The sequence below is a fragment of the Lynx rufus genome, unplaced genomic scaffold (assembly GCF_022079265.1).
Source record: "Lynx rufus isolate CCGP_SWC_20201006 ecotype Redwood Valley unplaced genomic scaffold, mLynRuf1.p SCAF_7, whole genome shotgun sequence".
Classification (NCBI taxonomy): domain Eukaryota; kingdom Metazoa; phylum Chordata; class Mammalia; order Carnivora; family Felidae; genus Lynx; species Lynx rufus.
Genome location: NW_025814889.1, coordinates 96,124,223 through 96,144,091, shown reverse-complemented (window position 1 = coordinate 96,144,091; position 19,869 = coordinate 96,124,223). Strand labels below are relative to the sequence as shown.

Genomic DNA, 19,869 nt, shown 5'->3' with positions numbered 1-19,869 from the left:
TGACCTAAGCCGAAGTTGGACACTTAACTGACTGAGCCACCCAGGCACCCCAACACAGTTATGTTTAAATGATTATTTGCTCAACTTATTTTGAGGCATAAGGTTATGGTCAGTAAGCAAAGAGATATTAGGAACCATATTAAAAAAACAAACAAACATGTAATGACAATTCCAAGGAGCTACATCCAATATTTAAGATAAAATGACTAACAAGGCTTCCAATATTCACAAAAAGATTTTCATAAATATTTAAATGCCTGATATAACTAAAACAGCCTTTTCTTACTTTTGCCTTTGCGAAATCCAGTTGCTTGGGAGGCATTCCCTATTAAAAGACAGGTTGCTAATACTGTAAAAAAGACTATTGCTAGGATCCAAGCAAATGTCACCAATAAAAAAAAAAAACACCATCACAACAAAAACAACAAAAAAATTTCCCCCAATTTTTTTTTTTTTTTTACAAAATAGCCATTACTTTAAAGGAAAAAGGTATAGCAATTATGGTTAGGTATATGCTACTTTCATATGGTAGTGTCAGAAGCTTGAACTAGGATTGAATAACTTGATTACACATTAATAAACTTAATGTGATTTGCCCAAAGTTGTTTGAAGGAAAGCGTTCTTATTAAAATTACAATTTATCTGGTGAAATAATGTGAACTCTTTTAATTAGTCAAGAGGCAACTATAAGAATAGTTCTCAGATTGTTTTGTAAAATAGCATTTGCATAGCTTTATCAGACACATATATTTTTTTAAAAAGTTTATTTATTTTAGAGAGAGACCATGCACACGAGGAAGAGACAGACAGAATTCCAAGCAGGCTCCGATGTGGGGCTTGAACTCATGAACCATGAGACCATGACCTGAGACAAAATCAAGAGTAGGTCATCTAACCCACAGAGCCACCTAGGTGCCCCTGGACACAGTATTTTTACAGAAAATACATTTCACTTCCCTTATGCAGTACAGTTGCTCTATTTGACTCACTAAAAAAGGAGATAAAAGCAAGCTGATATATACGATAAATTGATTCCATTTTAAGTTATAAGTTGTGAAGGTATATAGTAAGTACTTCTGTTATTAAATCCTATTGTGGGGTTATGGAGAAAAAAAAGCTTAAGAGTTTCGGTACCAACATACATGGGGGTAGAGAACATATTCCTAATATGGAACTTTGTATCATGTTGTCTAATGCATACATGTTGGAATCAAAAATGTAATATTTTTATTATGAGAAAAATAGTTTGTTTAACTAAGGTAAAAGCTAGATCACAACATCTGCATTATTTCACAACATATAATCAGCTACCAGTTTTTACTAGTCTGAGGTACTTGAGGTCTTAACCTTGCTTGGATGACTCCAGAGTACTTCATATTAAAAATATTATTTTCGAAATATTTTACAATCTATTTTAAAAGCTAATATTTTTATGAGGGAGGCCATGATTAGCACACTTTTATTGGTAAGCAGATACAGAAAGTTTAAATAAAAGAACTTGCCTTGTATATCTTTTTTTCCTATAAAATTTCCAGATCACAGTGCCAATAATAATTAATACAAAACCCAGCAGTTTTAAAGTCATATTTAATGTTGGTTAACTCCCACTTAGCATCCTATTTAGAATGTAAATCCTAACATTGTTACAGGAAAAAAAAACCTGTTTTTCTAGTATAAATTAAACACATTGTCATAGATAGTTCTTTAAAAGTAGCCTTAAAAGACAAAAACACAAAACATCTTGCAAACATACAATTCCCTAGCAAAATTTTTAAGTACATAATTCTCATGTAAGGCACTTTCATTCTTTTTCAAATAAAATTTTCATAAAAAGCTTCCATTTTTTTTGTAATCAAATCTTCAGGAATTATACAGTAATAATGTTAGATCAAGTAAAACTTTATTAAATACCCAATTTTGGCATGATTTTCTTAAATATCTTTACCTTTGAAGAGAATGAAGGATGGGCATCAAGTTTTATGTAGGCTAATCTTAAATGAAGGTATTCTTAGCCTGTTTTAGAGAATTGATAATGTTTTATCTTGTTGCTCTTGTTCAAGAATCTTGAAATCTTCCAAAGGAAGACTGCTTAAGGCAGTTGGTAAAATGTGTTCTGATGTACCCTTAGGTAATATGTTATTTGCTTCCAGATTCTTCACCAAGCACGTGGCTTTGATCCATCTCCGTGTTGCTCTGCGTTCTTTTTGTAAGCAAGTTTTCATTTTCTTTCTTAAGCTTGCTATTTCTTTTTCCAGTTTTATTATCCTCTTTTTGGCCTCCATAGGATTCCTAAAAGCATAACTGTGTTCAAGCAGTACTTGCTGACTACTAATGTTTGATTTTAAATTAGATGGTCCTGTTGGAGTACAAGTGTTGTTTTTCTTCAAAAGATTCCTTGACTTGAGTTTCTAAGCCAAATAAAATCAAAGGGTTGAACATAAATGATGGAATATCACAAATAAGTGAATTTTATCCTGTTTTGTATACACGTAATTAAACCTCTCTTTTAAAAACTGATTTTAAAAGTCTGATAGGCAACATCAACAGCCCATCTCGTATAATCATGGATTCAAGTTTCTCAACTTGTTGAATTAACCCCATTTACTTATTTCTTTTTGTGTTTTCTCTTCAGACGGATGTGAATATTATTAGAAAATAGACAATGGACTTCCAAGTTATTTCAAGTTATTGAGTATGATTCTATGGAAACTCTAAAAGTCTTTTGCAATTTTCTCACTAAGGCCAATGTAATGTATTTAAACATTTGTTTTATCTGTGATAGTGATTTAAACTCTTTTTTAGGTACATCCTATTCTTTCAATTTGGTAATGTTTTAAATTATTTCCAAGTATCAAGCTCCTGAATAGATTTACTTATTAATTGTTCAGTTACATCTTCCATTCAAGGATTTAAAATCTGGCTAGGAACTTTTTACCCAAACCCAAGGACCCTGAGGACCTTTTTTCCCTTTATGTCTTTCATTTGATTGTTCATCAAGTCCCATTATTTCTACCTCCTAAATATCTCTATCATGAATCTTTCCCTCTCCATCATTCTTAATGCTACTGTCCACATCAGGCCCATACATCTGGCTTGAGGATATTAGAAACTTCTTTATTGATGCCTGCCTTATTCTGATCTTAATTCATATTCTGCCACCAGAATAATTTTTCTAACAGATTTGATGTTTCTGTAACTGGCTAAATTCCTCTTTGCCTAATTATATAAAGAAAAAACAAGGCAAACTTACTATTTAGGATCTCACTCCTGCCATTCACCGTCTTGATTTATACTCACAATACTAAACCACTTCCAGTTCCGAGGGTATGTCATAACCTCATAACTTTGTGTTTTTTATTGACTGAACAAACATTAAAACATATAGGGATTCATTTGTGGACAAATAAATTTTCCTCTCTGATCAGATTTTGCCTAGCTATATAAAACGTTGTTCTAATACATTCATCTTTCCTTTTACATATCACTTGCTAACATTTGATTATTTTCTACTTACCCTCAACCCATTGGCTTTTGTTCTCATCATGTTATTGTAATTGTTCTGTGCAAGGTCAAGAACCCTCTCTTAAGTTCCAAACTCCAAGCTCAAGCCAGCTTAAATGCCTGAGCTCTATGAATCTTTGTTATGCTTTCCTCTGAACTTATATTCTTTAGTGTAACTCTTGTATTCTTTGGGTGTGCTATTCTTAAAGTTCTTTGCACACATTTTAAATGTTACCTTAAAATCAGAGCAGAATGATGCTGGAGGTTTCATTACTCATGATTTCTCAGTTTTATCATTGGTTCAATTATTGATAATAACTGGAAATAATGTAAAATCCCAATATAGTAAAAACAGTTTGGAATGGGGAAAAAATATTGGAGTTAGGGAGACCTGGTCTCTAGCCTGCACCTTTACTGCAAAAGAGGAAGTTTTGCAACTTTCCTGAGGCAGATCATTATATATGAATTTCCATGTATTCTGAATGGTCCCACTTTATAAGCAAAAAAGAATGGGTACTAAAAATGGTAAAAATGGGTAAAAGAAATGTTACCTACCATAGACTTTAAATGGTTACAAAAATCAAAAATGGTTGGAACAGCATCCATTTTAAGTCGTCGAGTTTGTCCTGTTAAGTCAAAACAGGAGGCTTCAAAGTGCTTTGAACAAAGAAAAGTGTGTTTTCCTGGCACAAAATTTTTGCGCCTAAGTAGGCGAACCCATTCTTTTCTTCTTTTAGGATCCAAAGGAAACCTTTAAAAAAAAAAAAAAGGGCAACTCAAATTCCAACTATTACACTTCTGGTTGCACCTAAATGGTTAAAAGAAATTTTAAAAGGTGCTGATTTAAAGTGTCTTCCATTTACATAAAACATTTTAATATCCAGACACTGAAACAGAAACCAATTCATGCTAATTTTTATAAGTTGGCAAAAAAATTACTCAAAAACTGACTTGAGTGGTTTTATTTTGATTTTTCAGGATTTTTAAGAGACCTTTCTTCCTCCCCCGCCCCCCCCCCCCCACAGTCCTTAACATGGGCAGTAAAAATACAAGACTATATTGATTTAGATCGAGGTTATATAGAACCATTTTAAGCAGGAGTAATTCACAATGCTGTGATGTGCTGCTGATGCACACGGTCAAGACAAAATATCTGCAGATTAAATTTTATCAAGGAAAGCCTAGACAGATTCTGGTATTCCTTCCTCTGTGTTTGTTCATTGTGACAGTTAACACATTGTTTAGGAATTTTTCCATTTTAATAAATTTCCAGTGAAATAAAAGTAGGTTATAAGTTTCTTGAGGACAGGGATCATTATATCATCTATTTATCTTTGACACTTAGCACAGAGCCTTGCAAACACTAGGGGCCCAATAAATATTTGCTTAATTGTTATGAAACAGAATACATAAGTTAAAATTTACTATATTACTTCCATGTAGTTAAACTACACACATATATTTTTAAGCTTATTTATTAATCTGGGGGGAGGGGCAGAGGGAGAAAGAGAATCCCAAGTAGGCTCTGTGCTGTCAGTGCAGAGCCCTATGCAGGGCTCAAACTCACAAAACTGTGAGATCATGACCTGAGCTGAAATCAGGAGTTGGACGCTTAACTGACTAAGCTACCCAGGTGCCCCTAACTACACATATTAAAAAAAAAAAAAAAAAAAAAAGAACTCTTAAGCTCTGTAGTAGAAAGCATAATTATTCCAAAAAGTAAAATGCTGCTGTCAAGCCCAGCAGGAATGTTTTCCCTTTCATATTTATTTTAAATATAAAATATACTGATATGTACCAGTGTATACCTGGTAGGAAGAGAAAATTGTAGGGGACTGCCCCAAAATTCTAGTGGCCATTGTACTGACTGACTTGAAAACATAAGAATCAACATTCACATAAGTTTGAATTGAGCTCTTCTTTAGTTTGATTAATCCTTTAAGTATTAATAATGAACTGACTAGTGTTTAAAAAGAACCATTAAAATCATGTTAAAAAATCACATGTTAGGGGCGCCTGGGTGGCTCAGTCGGTTAAGTGTCCGACTTCAGCTCAGGTCACGATTTCACAGTCTGTGAGTTTGAGCCCCGTGTCGGGCTCTGTGCTGACAGCTCAGAGCCTGGAGCCTGCTTCAGATTCTGTGTCTCCCTCTCTCTCTGCCCCTTCCCCGCTCATGCTCTGTCTCTCTCTGTCTCAAAAATAAATAAAAACATTAAAAAAAAAATCACATGTTAGAAGCTCCCAAGTGAAGCTTGATTAGGTAACAATAGCTCTAGCTAGATTAGATATTTAGGTTTGCTCAAATTGCCAGCACTAAGGGGCACAGAAGAAAACCCCGATTTACTGTAAGTACCCTTCCATCTCCTATCCCCCCACCCAAAAATACCCTAATCTGAAGATAACATTTGTATGTCACTCTACAGTTCGCTTTCATGTATGTAAGTTTTTTCTATTTCATTAGAAACCTCTGATGGAGAATTTATCTACTGTGTTCCAATATTTAGTGGTTTGGAAATGTTTCCTGGGGCCTAAGCTAAAAGTCAAGCTTTAGTTTACAAGCACATTTCTTGTTTGGGCCTCAATAAAGATACAGAACAAATTAAGTACTGTCATTGTATTATCATTGCTTTAAGACTCTTCAGATATATGAAGGCTATCTTTCAAAATTATTTTTCAACCTTTTAATTTCTTTAGCTCTTTGTAGAAAGCTTTTTTTTTTTTTTTTTTTTTTAAATAGGCTCCACACTCAATGTGGGGCTTGAACTCAAGACCCTGAGATCAAGTGTTGCATGCTCTACCAACTGAGCCAGCCAGATACCCTTTGCTCTTTTTAAAACTAGCTCCCTAATTATGAAACCAAAGCATAATTGAACCTTAACGAGTCAATTTTCCTTCCTTAAGATTCAATTTAGGAATCCCATCTTCCTATGGAAATTGTTCATGGAATGAATAAGGTGTTCCTGTATCATACAAAATATCATTGTATTCTAATTGTTTACTTTTCTATTTCCACTCCTAGATCATAAGTTTCTCCTGGTTAGGAGCTGTTTTTCACTACTTTATCCTGTTAAGCAAGCACTCAATGAACTTTCTCAATGAATCAATGAATGAGCAAACTAATGGGGTTAGTTTTTATGTATATAGTAATGGGGAGGGTACATAATCAAATGACTTGATGCAATAAGAGTGGCTGAGAGTATAGTCTCTGGAGTCAAATCAAGGTGCCAATCCTGGTGCCTTCAATGTAATAGCTGGGTGACTTTAGGCAAGTTATTTAACCTTTTTAGGTCTCAGTTTTATCATCGATAATTGGAGTAATAATGGTACTTAGTACATTTCTAGGGAATAAATTAGATAATATGAGTAAGTGCTTAGCCCAGTGCATTGTATACATTAAATACTAAATAGGGGCTATTTATGAATACAAAAATAATTACAGGTGTCATGTGTCATAAAAGGGTAAAAGCTAATCTAGTCAGGACACTTTGAGTTAGGAATTAGCCAGGGAATTTAGGGTGGGAATGGTGAAGAATTTTAGCTTGGGGACAGCGAAGAGTGTTATGACATGAAATGATGTTGGAGGGCCTTCTGGGCTAAAGAGTAATTTTGAACTCTATCCAAAATGGCACTGGTAAGCCTTTTAAAGGCCTAATTTATTATTTTTTTATTTTTATTTTTTAAAGGCCTACTTTAGAGAGCTGATTATTAACGTCTTAACTAGCTGTTGAACACAGTCATTAAAAATTAGGTATATTTGCAATTAAATTAAGAACAAAGGTAATAAATACTGAAACCCATCATTTCTTAATTACTGTATCTATATTCTTGAAGTTATTTATGTCTGTTATATCTGTGTGGTATAATTGCTATAGAACAGTGGGATACTGCACATTTATTCCCAACTCTATGATCAGTCATGTCATATTGGTAACTTGAAACTAGTCATGGTAGGAGTATTTATATCATGGAAATTGGGCAAATACTATCAATCAGGGCTATCCTCTTTCCCTGGAGATCCTGTTGTTAAACCTTTAGCAACACAGCCACGATTATAGAGAGAGGTTAGGAGTGTATGAATAGAAGCAGTGAACCAGTTAAAAGGCTGTTGTAATAATCCAATCAAGAGGGAATGGTGAGAAGTCAAGGGAGGATGACCTACCACCTTCTGGGTGGATAGTGTTTTCATTTACTGAGAAAGGGGTTAAGGGAAGTGGTGTAGGTTTGGGGGAAGAGCAAGCTCATTAGCACAGTTTCGATATGTTGAACCCAAGGAACTGAAGAAAGACCAGGCAAATACTGAGACACTTGTCCTATGGGGTCTGGAACTCATTAGAAAGATTGGACTGGAGATATTGATTTGGGAGGCATCATGGATTAAGTGTTAACTGAGACCACAGAACAGTTGAAATCATTTTGAGAATAGTGGTAAGACCTAGGTCAGGGTGCAGAGAAAGGGGCTGGCAGAGAAAACAGATCAAAGACAAAAATCACAAAATTAGTGTCAAATAATTCAAAAGTAGAGAGTATTTCATGGAAGAAATGATCACATGCCATAAAAAAGAAACACAAAAATGACAACTCAGCAAGAGAAGTTCAGAAGATTATTGGGGAGACTTAGACTGCAGTGGGCTAAGAGATAAAAATGGAGACAGTAAGTTGAGGCAACATAAGTTGTACATGGGGATAAAGATGTCTACCAACATCCTAGAAGTTAGACATTGTATTTGTGAAATAGGAATGTAATTTATTATAATATTAAGGTCTAAATTTCTGAGGTTACACATGAAAATGCTAATTTCATAGGAAGAAAAATGGTCAAGTATGCATGTTACTGTATCACTGTGTATCTCTTAAACATTCAGTATTATTGGTGCCTTGCTTGACTCCTCTTTCCCTCATCTTCCACATCAAATTACCAAACACGGTAGTTTCTACTCAAAAATCAAAAAAAATTTTTTTTAATGTTATTTTTTTAATGTTTATTCGTTTTTGAGAGACAGAGCATAAGCAGGGGTGGGGCAGAGAGAGGGGGACACAGAATCTGAAGCAGGCTCCAGGCTCTGAGCTGTCAGCACAGAGCTCGATACAGGGCACAAACCCACAAACTGTGAGATAATGACCTGAGTCGAAGTCAGACGCTTAACCGAGTGAGCCACCCAGGTGCCCCTAACTCGAATATTTCTTAAATCTGTCCACTTCTTTCCATCTCTGTCAGTACCACTCTAGTCTAGGCTACTGGTGGACTCTCTCTTGTTTTGCTGCAAGTTTCTGTTTTTTTCTCTATAACTCTCACCTCTTCTAATTTACTGCTGGTTGTGCCAGCAATGAAGTATATTGCTTAGCTCAGTTGACATTATAGCAGAATTTCTCTGTGAAAGAAATAGTAGGTAAATTAACATTGTGTAATAAGCTCCTTTCTCATCAAATTCATCTCTTGATGATGCTTGACCAGCACTTTAAGTGTCAAATAATTCTCCACACTGCAGCCAGATGGCTTTTTAATATGCAAATCTAATCATGTCTTTCTTTTAAAAACCTTCACGTCTTCTCAAACACTTACTGGGTAAATGAGAAATCTGTGAAGTAGCACACAGGACTAAATCTCTGTCATCTTTTGGTATTATCTGAAATTTCACATCCTCTGAGAAGTGTTCTTTGACTTACTAAGGCTTAGTTAGGTATCCCCGAGTATCTCTACTGTGGCACTGACCCATAATTATGTCTTTCTTTCTCACTACAGGCTAAACTCAAGGTGTAAGAATTTTCAGATCCCTAGCACTATGTCAGGCAAATGAGAACTCTGTACACATTTGATGAATGAATGAATGAATGAATGAAGTGCTACGTTTCCATCAAATAGCTGAAAATCAGAAACATCACAAGGACTTTTTTAAAGCAGCAGTTTTTAATAAGAGGGGCATTTAGTCATAATTAGGTAGGGAAAGGGTCAAGGATATAGTTTTCCACATTCTAAGATCGTATTAAGTTGTGAGATATATAAAATCAGAACTATTTGCACTTAACTTTCTTTTAATGCTTCTTCAGGCACATGGCAGGCACTTGCATATTACAAAGGTAAACATTTACAGAGTACCTATTATATCTCATGCAGTGTTCAAAACGTTTTCAAGAGTTCTGATGTGACAGAACTAAATAATTTTGATCGCTCTTCCAGCAATCGGAGGAAAAGCAAAATGTAAGTTCTTTTTATTACTGTTCCGTTAAGAATAGAAAGCTTATCTTTTGCACTTTCATTAACATCGCTTAATTCTTTAGCTATCAATGATGACTCAACTCCTCCGCAGTTAACTGTTATGTGACCGAAATCGAAATGCTTCCCATGACAATTCAGCTCGTGACAATTTCCTAACTTTGATGAAAGCACACAGCAGGCTTTTAAGGTGACTGCGGACTTGAACAGGAAGGTTTCGCTTCCTTTTAAGGCATCATTCATGTCAAGGCCCAGTCTAATACATGAAAGAATAGAAAATTAAGATATTCTCCTCTCACTTTCTAAGGGGTAGCCACCACACAGAACTTGGATTTCTTGTACAAAGTGAGTAAACCTTCCCTGAAGTGACAGAAAAATTGGGCATATTTGAGAAACACACACAAAGGGCGGACAGAAATGATGCTCCCCTGCTACCAGCTAGGTAGTGAAGTCTTCAGAATTAGTAGAATCCTCTTGTTCCTTCCACACAAGCGACACCCAATCTAGGAGCTCCCGTTTCCGGCACCCCCACTCCCTGCCCAGGTTACCTGTGGAAGCTGATGTTAATGTGCTTGTTGTAGGTAGTGGCACAGCCCGCCGCGGCGCAATTGGTCGGCATTTCCCTTTCCCCCTCATTCGGCGCTGTCTTAAGCCTGTTCTGAGGCGCTGGCTGCTACGCTTCCTTCGCGCAAAGGCTAGGCAAGCGAGGCAGGGGAAGGGCCCACCGACAGGAGTCGTGGGAACGGGGTGGGAAAGACGGGTTGTGTGTATTTGGGGGGGTGGTGGTGTCAACCTTCTGTCTCTTTATTAATATGGCGGACTTCAGCCAGCAGAGCAGACAGTCCTGGACCTCCGATCTCCTTCGTCTACCTTCACCAACATGGCCGACAAAAGCCACCCCCTCCCGGCCCCCAAAAGGCAGTGGGACTACTGCGTCTCTTTGGCAGCCGACCTCAGAGCAGTTAGAAAGGTGTCTCTTGCCCTCCCCCCATCACTATGAAACTCTTGCGGCCAAGATTAAGAACGGGCCCGCCCACCCCGCCACGCACCCAGATATCCCAATCCCGAGCCCGCGGTGGGTGTGAGCTATGGGTTGGAAGGACAAACCCGAAGGGAGAGAGAAGAAAGACTACAAGTCCCACTGAGAATCGCGTTGTCCGGATTATTATCGCGTGAACTGGAAGCCTTGTTTCCTGCGTGCCGCAGGAAGCGACGTCACGGGCGAGCCACTTCCAGAGCCCCTTTCTCGCGAGGCGGAAGAGCCCCGAGCGCGGAGGAGCAAGGGGGCGCTAGGGAAGGGAACTGAATTGCGACGGTCCGGCGAGAAAGAGCTGGGGTGCGGGGAAGTTGGGGAGCAAAGCCCGCTAGGTGTCCGAGTAGGGTAAGGCCGCACCGACCGGGTCCGTTAGAAAAAAAGGGAACCGAGGAGGAAGGCAATTGTCGGGCGGATCCCCGGACGGAGGGCTAAGGTTGTGTGGAAGGCGCTGCTCCCGGGATGGCGACCGCAGATATTCCGGCCCCGGCCTCCAGTGGCCTCTCGCCCAAGGAAGAAGGGGAGCTAGAAGATGGGGAAATCAGCGACGACGATAACAACAGCCAGATACGGAGCCGGAGCAGCAGCAGCAGCAGTGGCGGCGGGCTGTTACCGTATCCACGGCGAAGGCCTCCTCACCCGGCCCGGGGCGGTGGATCTGGCGGAGGCGGTGGCTCCTCCTCGTCGTCGTCCTCTTCTCAGCAGCAGTTGAGGAATTTCTCACGCTCGCGGCACGCGTCGGAGCGGGGCCACCTCAGGGGACACAGCAGCTACCGACCCAAAGAGCCGTTCCGGTCTCACCCGCCCTCCGTGCGGATGCCTTCGAGCTCGCTGTCCGAAAGCAGCCCCCGACCGTCCTTTTGGGAACGGAGCCACATCGCCTTGGACCGTTTCCGCTTTCGAGGCAGGCCGTACCGGGGTGGAAGTCGCTGGAGTCGGGGGCGAGGAGGGGGTGAGCGAGGAGGCAAGTCGGGGGGCAGACCTCCTCTGGGAGGAGGAGCAGGATCCGGATTCAGCAGCAGTCAGGGCTGGCGAGAGCCCTCTCCACCTCGGAAGAGTTGTATCCTTAACGTGGCGGTCCGCCCTGGGTGTGTCACTTAACAAAGTTCCCTTTAGCGTCATTATTAGGTCTATGAGATGAGTAACTTTTCTGAACCATCCGAACCGCTTATTTGTCAGTGTCAGTATACTAAAAGTAAGTTTCTCTTTGGTGATCCCCATGTGTCACACTATAGAGTCTTGTTTCTTAAGATTGGTTTACTGGGTGTATTATTGCTTTTTAATGTAAACGTGTATGGGTTGGCACCAAGTTAGTGAAATACAAGAAAGTCTAAAATCACATTTGTAATAGTACATCGGAAGCCTAGGTTTCATTAGCATTTGTTTGTATGTGAGGTTGATTTAGATTGTTAGAGGGGAAAAAAAAGAGTCAGTTTGGGGAATAGTGTTGCTTATACCATATTGAACTTTGGCATTGAAAATTGTAAAGTTCCATTCTGCGTAATTCTACAGTTTTTATTTGTGATTCTGCTTTACCATTCTTGACTGATTCTTACACATTGCTGCCTTTTAAAGTGGGGGACAGGGAAAAGACCCGTAGCTTTACCAAGTCTGTTAATTCAGAGGTTTCAAATTCGTAAACTTTTAGTAAAACTTTACCGCCTTCTCTATGTTCACTTTTTGGACATTTTGTAACTCAGTGCTGACAAATGTAGGTTAGAGGAAGACAAACAGCATTTTAATTTTAATATATTGGAAGCCATGGAGTATATGGGAGGGTGGAGATTATGGGGAGGTTGAGAAGGGAAATAGCAAAATGCCTGGTTTTTGTCATCTCTAAGCCCATAATCTTTAACAGTCCTAAATTTCCTTAAGATTTATACTGGGGAATTAGTCATCTGAAGGTTTGCTAGTTTATGAGTTTGTAGAACTAGGTCTTATTTCATGATAACTGCATTAAAATAGTTTACTAAGTATAGTTATTACTGGTTGTAATTTCTATAGTGTAATGATTTTATAACATTAATTATATTTGGAACTTATGCACAATGACATTTGTTTGGAAGACACGCAACATTATTTTTATAGAATATTTAGGACCAGATGGTTTTCCCCAGATTTTAGGATATAAAGGGGACAAGAAATGTAAGTTTAGGTAAGAAGTAGCAACTTCTGATGCTAGTGCCCAGAAAAAACTTAATTTTGCCACCAGAAGTTGGGTTAGGAGCATCCCAGGCTCATTTCAAAGAAAATCATGTAGATATTTAACTTTTAAAAAGAGGATGTTCTTTCAAAAAAAAAAAGAAAAAAAGAAGAAGAACTCTGCCTAAGATATTTTTTTAATGAAAGATTTGTTGTCGATTCTGAATCTAAAAAACAGGATGTTTAAGTACATATGTGTATATTTTTTAAGAATACAAGAGAGGAAGTTTGGAATTTGTGTTGGAGAGACAAACGTGAGTAAATAATTATAGTTTAATGTAAAGCAGTTTGTATTGAGGTATGTAAAAAGTACTGTGGGAGCAGAGTTTTTTCTTCATCTAATTGTATTAGAGAAGGTGGTGAGGAAGGGGGTTTGCCCAGCTCCTGCCTTTGCTTTTTTTTTGTCCATTCATTCAATACCAATTTGGCCTCTGTCACATATACCTTTATTCATTGCTAAGCTTATGTTTTTATTAGTAAACAGGCATATGATGTGAAAAAGCACAAGAATATATCCAATCTGATTTCTGTAGTAACTTACCAGAAATGAGCTGTCTTGCTGTTTTTCTTTTCACAGATGCTGCTCTTAAGAAAAGGATGCTTATTTTGATCCTCTGCTCATTGTTTTCCTCATGAAGTATCATTAATCCACCCTAGGGTTGATAGTCTTTGTAAGAATTTGTGAAGGAAAACGTAGTTTCCAACTACTTTTATATGATGTGAGCAAACAAAATTTGTCGTACAAATATTTATTAATTCAAATTTCTTAATACCAAGATTTTACTTAGGTTTATTCCTATATTTCACTGTGCAATTATAATAATGACATTTTAATTTTGCAGATATTACATTAAGAAAGAATAAGGGTTATGGGAAACCTGGCTGGCTCAGTCATTAGAGCATGTGACTCTTGATGTTGGCGTCATAGGTTTGAGCCCCATGTTGGGGGTAGAATTTACAAAAAAAAAAAAAAAAGAAGAAGGGTTATACTGTGGTTCATTTGTGTAATTAATGTGGAAGTAAAGTAACATGAGTACAAGTTTTTTGCTTTTTTTGTTTTGTTTTGTTTTTTAACTCTTTTTCTGTAATGATTAAGGTATGCTGATTGCAGCTTTAAAAAGGTAGAATGAACCAGATTCTATTGTGGCACTTATTTTCATTCTCATTCATTTAAAATTTTTCTTAGTGATAGACAGATGCTCAGTCAGTCTTAGCATGTTTCCTTTGGATGACTACTGTTTTACACTTTCTAATCTGATGAGAGCTAACATAATTAGGCCAGTGTCTCTCATCAGTAAAAGTCATTTCATTTTCACCTGCAGTTGTAAAGGTTGAATAGCAGTTCTTTTTTTAAACCAGATCTGAGGTAGAAATTGCATTTTAACTAGCTTAAAATTAAATCTTTTAAATGTTGGTTTCATCCTAGTTGTCCTATATTAGAAATAGATTTCATTTAGCCTTGACGGAGATTACTTAGTTACAGTTGTAACTGAATTACTTTTCCTCATTTTTCTTTTATTTTTTTGTCAGTGTATTGAATCTTTTTCCTCTACAAATCTTTCCAAGGTCTTCAGTTTTATTTTTTTTAATCACTGTGGTTGTGCCTTTAGATGGCTCTACTGAAAAGTGAGATGTAAATGCAGCTAATTAGTGAATTCATGTACAAAGAGTAATGTGGGTTAGGGGAGCAAATAATGCTCTAGCTTCACATAGGAGGTGACATTTCAATTTTGAATTGGGGTCAGTTTGAAGAACTGAAAAATCTTAATACAAAGCTGTGCATGATTGTGATTAACGGGGGAATTGTAAGATTGGAAAGGAAGTACAGGTCAAATCATGAGGCGTTATATATATGCCATTGTAAGGATTTTGGACTCTGTTCTTAATGAGATTTAAACAAGGGGAGAGATCTGATCAGATTTGTGTTCTAGAAAGATTATTAGTGCGGCAACAGAGTGGGAGGTGGCTTGTGGGAGATAAAACCCCAAATATCTATCATGAGGCAAGACTTCTCCCTTGTATTGTGTAAATGTATGGGAGTGCATTAGAATGCTCAAAAGGAAAAGTGAAAGAGACTTAAATAGAGCTTACTGAAGAGCACCATTATTGCGGAGTTAGAAAGGAGTCATGAAGACTTAAAGGAAAAAAGAAGGTAGGGAAACAGGAGGAAAGTGGGGTTAGGGAAGCCAAGAGAGAAGTGGTTTGCAGTGTCCAAAGCTGCAGAGAGGTCAGGTGAAATAAAGTTTGAAAACACGGTGGATAAACAAACTCAGCCAGCAGAATCTAGATTTCGTTTGAAGAGTAAGATAATGAGAAACTAGTATGCTTTCAAGAAACTTGGCTCTGCAGAGGTTAGATCAGAGGTCCAAAGATTTACTAAAACAGTTTTGCTGTAGAACTGTTAAGATGTTGAGATGTAGGTGGTAATGCTGGTTTAGTTTCTAAAATTATTGGTGAAAAAACAGTATTTGGTGGTGATTCCCATTCTTCTATTCATTCTTAGGGAAATTGAACAATATCTGGAGGCTGATTGTCCTGTAAATTGTTAAACAGAGGAACCATCTGTAGGGAACTGTAATGTTATATCCTAGCCAGTTTAAATGATCTATAAAGGACATATTGTATTAAAATCACATAAAGTACTTATCTTTAAATCTTGTTAATTTCTAGGCAGAAGTGAGGGATAGCAATTTTCACCTATGTTAATTATTTTGAATAAGAATAGTATTGGAATTTTGTAGCCATTTCCAAGGAAAAAGTTATGTTCTATGTATCACTTGTTAGAGAAGAACAAAAAATTTGGTAGTTATCCTTATCTTCAGGGACAAATTAGTTTACAAAATACATTTTGAATGCTATTGAAAGATTTTATTATTTTTTTTATAGTATAACTGCCTTCATTGTCTTAGTTGTGCATATGTTGGATATTAGTATATTTGAGGAGCTCTAAGATTGTTATGTACTAGGTATTTAAGAAAATGTTTGCTATTTATAAACTAGTTTTAGCTATTAGCTGTCAATGTTCATTTTTTATCTCTTTTTTAAAAATTTGAGACTTGAGAAGAAACTAAAAGAAGAAATGTTTCCTTCTGATTATCTGAAGGGTAAATTATCCACACCTGTGACATACCAGTTTCTCCTCTTCTTTCAGAAAGGAATTTTTAACATCCAGCATATTATGGCTTTTTCTGATAACCTCAGAAGGAAGGCTGCTGTAGACCTCTAAGTGGTTGGAATACCTGTAGTTACTGTGGGTAACAACTGACATTAGTGATTTTGTAAGTGGATTGTTTTATGTGGTTACTTATTCAATTTGAAATATGGGCACATAATGAAAGTGGGCATTAGCACATATGTTGAATGGACTTTAGTAATTTGAAACTACCAATTCATCTTTTTTGAAAAACAGTAAAAAAGGGAGGCAATTAGTCTATAACTTAATGTGTTTTTGTTAAATTTACTGGAAAAATTTTGGAAATTGGTTTCCTTAATATGCTGTTCAGCCAAAAGTTTTGGAAGATCTCCATCAAGAAAACAAAATTATTCATCTAAAAGTGAAAACTGTGGGGAAGAAACTTTTGAAGACTTACTTTTGAAGTATAAGCAAATACAGTTGGAACTAGAGTGCATCAATAAGGATGAAAAACTAGCTTTGAGTAGCAAAGAAGAGAATGTGCAGGAAGATCCTAAAACATTGAACTTTGAGGACCAAACAAGCACTGATAATGTCAGTATTACAAAGGACCCAAGTAAAGAAGTAGCTCCTGAGGAGAAAACGCAGGTCAAAACTTTTCAGGCATTTGAATTAAAACCACTCAGGCAAAAATTGACTTTACCAGGGGATAAGAACCGGTTGAAAAAAGTTAAAGATGGAACAAAACAGCTTTCCCTGAAATCTGACACTACTGAACCTAGTCAAGGTAATGGAATAAAAAATTTCAATTAGTACTAAGATTCTTTCTTTATGGGGTAACTAGTCATTTTGATACTGTGTTTCATTGAAATTGTTTTGATACCTCCTGTGTGAATTCTTCTTGCACTTTCTAGATAGACAGTCATTATTCAATAATGATAGGTTTAGATTCATTCTGATCTTTCTTTTTTGGCCTTACATGCTGGTCAAGACTTCTAATATATTTTTTAAAATAAGCAATAATGTGGACACCTTTGTTCCCTACCTTAAAGGAATGCTTTGGATATTTACTTTTCACATGATGTTAGGTTTTTTAGAGATATCCTTTATTGAGTAAAAAGTTTTTTCCCCCTATTATTTGACATTTTCAGCATGAATGGATGTTGAAGTTTATCGTATCTTTTTTCTTCATTATTGAGAAGAACATGTATTTTTCTCCTTTAATTTATTAGTGTAATGGATTATATTTTTGTACTGTTAAACCACCTTTGTATTCTTGGGATAATTCCAGTTCGTGATATATCATTTCTGGGTTGGATTTGCTAATTTTTTCTTTTTCTCTTTTTTATGAAGGTATAAGTTATATGCAGTAAAATTTAGCCTTTTTAGTGTATAGTTCTTTAAGTTTTGAGAAATACAGGCAGTTGGCTAACCATTGCCAGCTACCACAATTAAGATCTAGAACAGTTTTGTCACCTCTCACAGATTCCCCCATGACCCTTTGCAATCAATTCCTTCTTCCCCCAGCCCACCAGGTAACTACTGATGGGTTTTCTGTCCTTAATAGTTTTGCCTTTTCCAGAATGTCATATAAATGGAATTGTTCAATATATTGCCTTTTGATTCTGGATTCTTTCATTTAATAGTGTATTTCAGATTCATCCTTGTTATTGTATGTATCACTAGTGCATTCTTATTGCTAAATGTGCCATTGTATGGCTGTGCTACAGTTTGTTTATCCATTTCCCACTTGAGGGATATTTGGATTAGAATTTTTCATCTGGGTTTATAGGCTAATTTTTTCCCTTCTTTTCCCATGCCAAATTCTAGTATAAGGTTATGATATGCTCAAAATGAGCTGGGGAGTGGTTTCCCCTATTTTCAAGAATAAGTTAAGATTAGAATTGTTCCTGGGATATTTGGTAGGCTTTGTTGGTAGAAGTGTCTGGGCCTGGGTAGAATTTTTTCTGGGAAGGTTTTAAACTGTTGACTGTTCATGCTTTCTATTTCTGGTTAAGGCAGTTTAGGTAAAACATATTTTTCTAGTAAAGTGTCCTTTTCCTGTAAGTTGTAGCATTTATAAAAAATTATTAATATTAAAAAAAATTTTTTTAATGTTTGTTTATTTTTGAGAGAGAGAAAGAGCATAAGCCAGGAAGGGGCAGAGAGAGAGGGAGACACAGAATCTGAAGCAGGTCCAGGCTCTGAGCTGTTAGCACAGAACACGACGTAGGGCTTGAACTCACAAACGGTGAGATCAGGACCTGAGCCAAAGTCAGATGCTAAACCGACTGAGCCATCCAGGTGCCTCTATAAAAAATTATTATTAAGAATCTCATTTTTCTATTACAGCGTTTATAAGTTGTATCACCCCTGTTTTTAAATTTTCTTAGAAAGAAATCCATAGCTTTTTAAACTTACGGATTTTCAGCCTCTCTTCTATTAAGATCATTTTGAGTTATGAAATTACTTCAGCTGTTTGTGATATGTAATTTTTTGCCATTTATTCTAAATATTTGCGAGTTTTGTTTTTCTTTGATCTGTAGGCTATTTGGAAGTATGTTTCTTAACTTCCAAGCATGGAGGTTCTTCAGCTGTATTTTTTGTTATTGATTTCTAAGTCAGTCATATTGTCAGAGAATGAGATATTAGAGAAAGATAGAATGAGAATTTACTGTCATTTATTTGTAGAGATTTGCTTTATTGTATGTGATTGATTTTTACAACTCTTCTGTGTGTGTTTGAAAGGAATAAATGGATCGTTAGATATGTTTTTTTATGTTCACATCTTCCTTCATTTTTTGATCTGCTTGATTAACTACTGAGAGGTTAAAGTCAGCCACTATGATGATGGATTTATGGTTTTCAGTTTTTGCTTTAACTACCCTGAGACTAAGGAATTGACTCATTATTCTCATTATTATGTAGTGGCCTTCTTTATCTCTAGCAATGTTTCTGCCTAAAAGACTTATGGTAACAGTCCACACCATCTTTCTTTTGGTAAGTATATATGCCTTGTATATCATTTTCCATTCTTTCAGTCTTTCCATATCCTCATGTCTCAAATGTCACTTGTACATAGTATAGAACTGGATTTCATTTGTAATTTAGTCTGACAATCTTTGTTCTTTAACTAGAATATATATTCCATTCACATTTTTCATGATTACTGATACTTGCATTTTTTTTTCTTGCCTCTTTTGTTTTTTGGGCTTTTTTTTCAAACATTTTTTTTTTCTTTTACTAGTTTGAAGGTAGATATTAAGTTTCTTGTCTCATTAGTTCCTCTAGGAATTGTAACATGAATTCTTATCAGTGTTTGAAATTAATCAAGACCTTTATCCTGTCCTGGTATACAAAGGCCGGTACATGCCTAGCTTTGCTCATATAGTTAATGTTTTCTTGGCTCACTTTTCTATGTCTAGAATCATTTATGCTTAAAATAATTTTTTTAGGATTTTCTTTAGAATGTGTCTGCTTGATGGAAAACTTATTTCTGGTTGCCCTTTTAAAAAGTTTATTTATTTTGAGAGAGAGCAAGAGAGGAAGGGGAAGAGAGAAGGAGAGAGAGAATCCCAAGCAAGCTCCATGCTGTCAGTGCAGGACCTGATGCAAGGCTCAAAGTCATGAACCATGAGATCATGACCTGAGCCGAAATCAAAAGTCAGACACTTAACTAAGCCACCCAGGCACTCCTTTGTTTGCCCTTTGTTAAAGATAGTTGTCTAGGTTTGAAATTCTATATTGGCTAGTTACATTCTCAAAATATTGAAGATATTTTCTGGTTTC

General features: G+C 36.6%; 2 protein-coding genes across 2 annotated transcripts in view; one reads left to right on the top strand and one right to left on the bottom strand.

The window, feature by feature from the left end:
• Window positions 1–890: 890 nt before the first annotated feature.
• THAP2 (THAP domain containing 2) lies at window positions 891–10,944 on the bottom strand. The gene is made up of 3 exons (XM_047067385.1): window positions 10,261–10,944; window positions 4,057–4,252; window positions 891–2,408 (listed from the first exon to the last, which is right to left on the bottom strand). Exons 1-3 carry the CDS (start codon window positions 10,329–10,331, stop codon window positions 2,019–2,021), a joined length of 657 nt encoding a protein of 218 aa, XP_046923341.1. The 5' UTR covers window positions 10,332–10,944; the 3' UTR covers window positions 891–2,018.
• A 263-nt stretch (window positions 10,945–11,207) lies between these two features.
• The window catches only part of ZFC3H1 (zinc finger C3H1-type containing), a 54,331-nt gene continuing 45,669 nt past the window's right edge, over window positions 11,208–19,869 (top strand). The window contains exons 1-2 of the mRNA XM_047067384.1: window positions 11,208–11,805; window positions 16,451–16,867. Coding sequence (XP_046923340.1) covers window positions 11,208–11,805; window positions 16,451–16,867 — 1,015 coding nt within the window. The remainder of the gene's footprint in view (window positions 11,806–16,450; window positions 16,868–19,869) is intronic.

Bases quoted from the DNA above. Each gene is read 5' to 3' on its own strand.
- THAP2 (XM_047067385.1), bottom strand. From the start codon at position 10,331: ATGCCGACCAATTGCGCCGCGGCGGGCTGTGCCACTACCTACAACAAG. The intron at 4,253-10,260 runs GTAACCTGGGCA...TTTTTTTTAAAG, and splicing joins ATTAACATCAGCTTCCACAG to GTTTCCTTTGGATCCTAAAA. The intron at 2,409-4,056 runs GTAGGTAACATT...TATTTGGCTTAG, and splicing joins GTAACCATTTAAAGTCTATG to AAACTCAAGTCAAGGAATCT.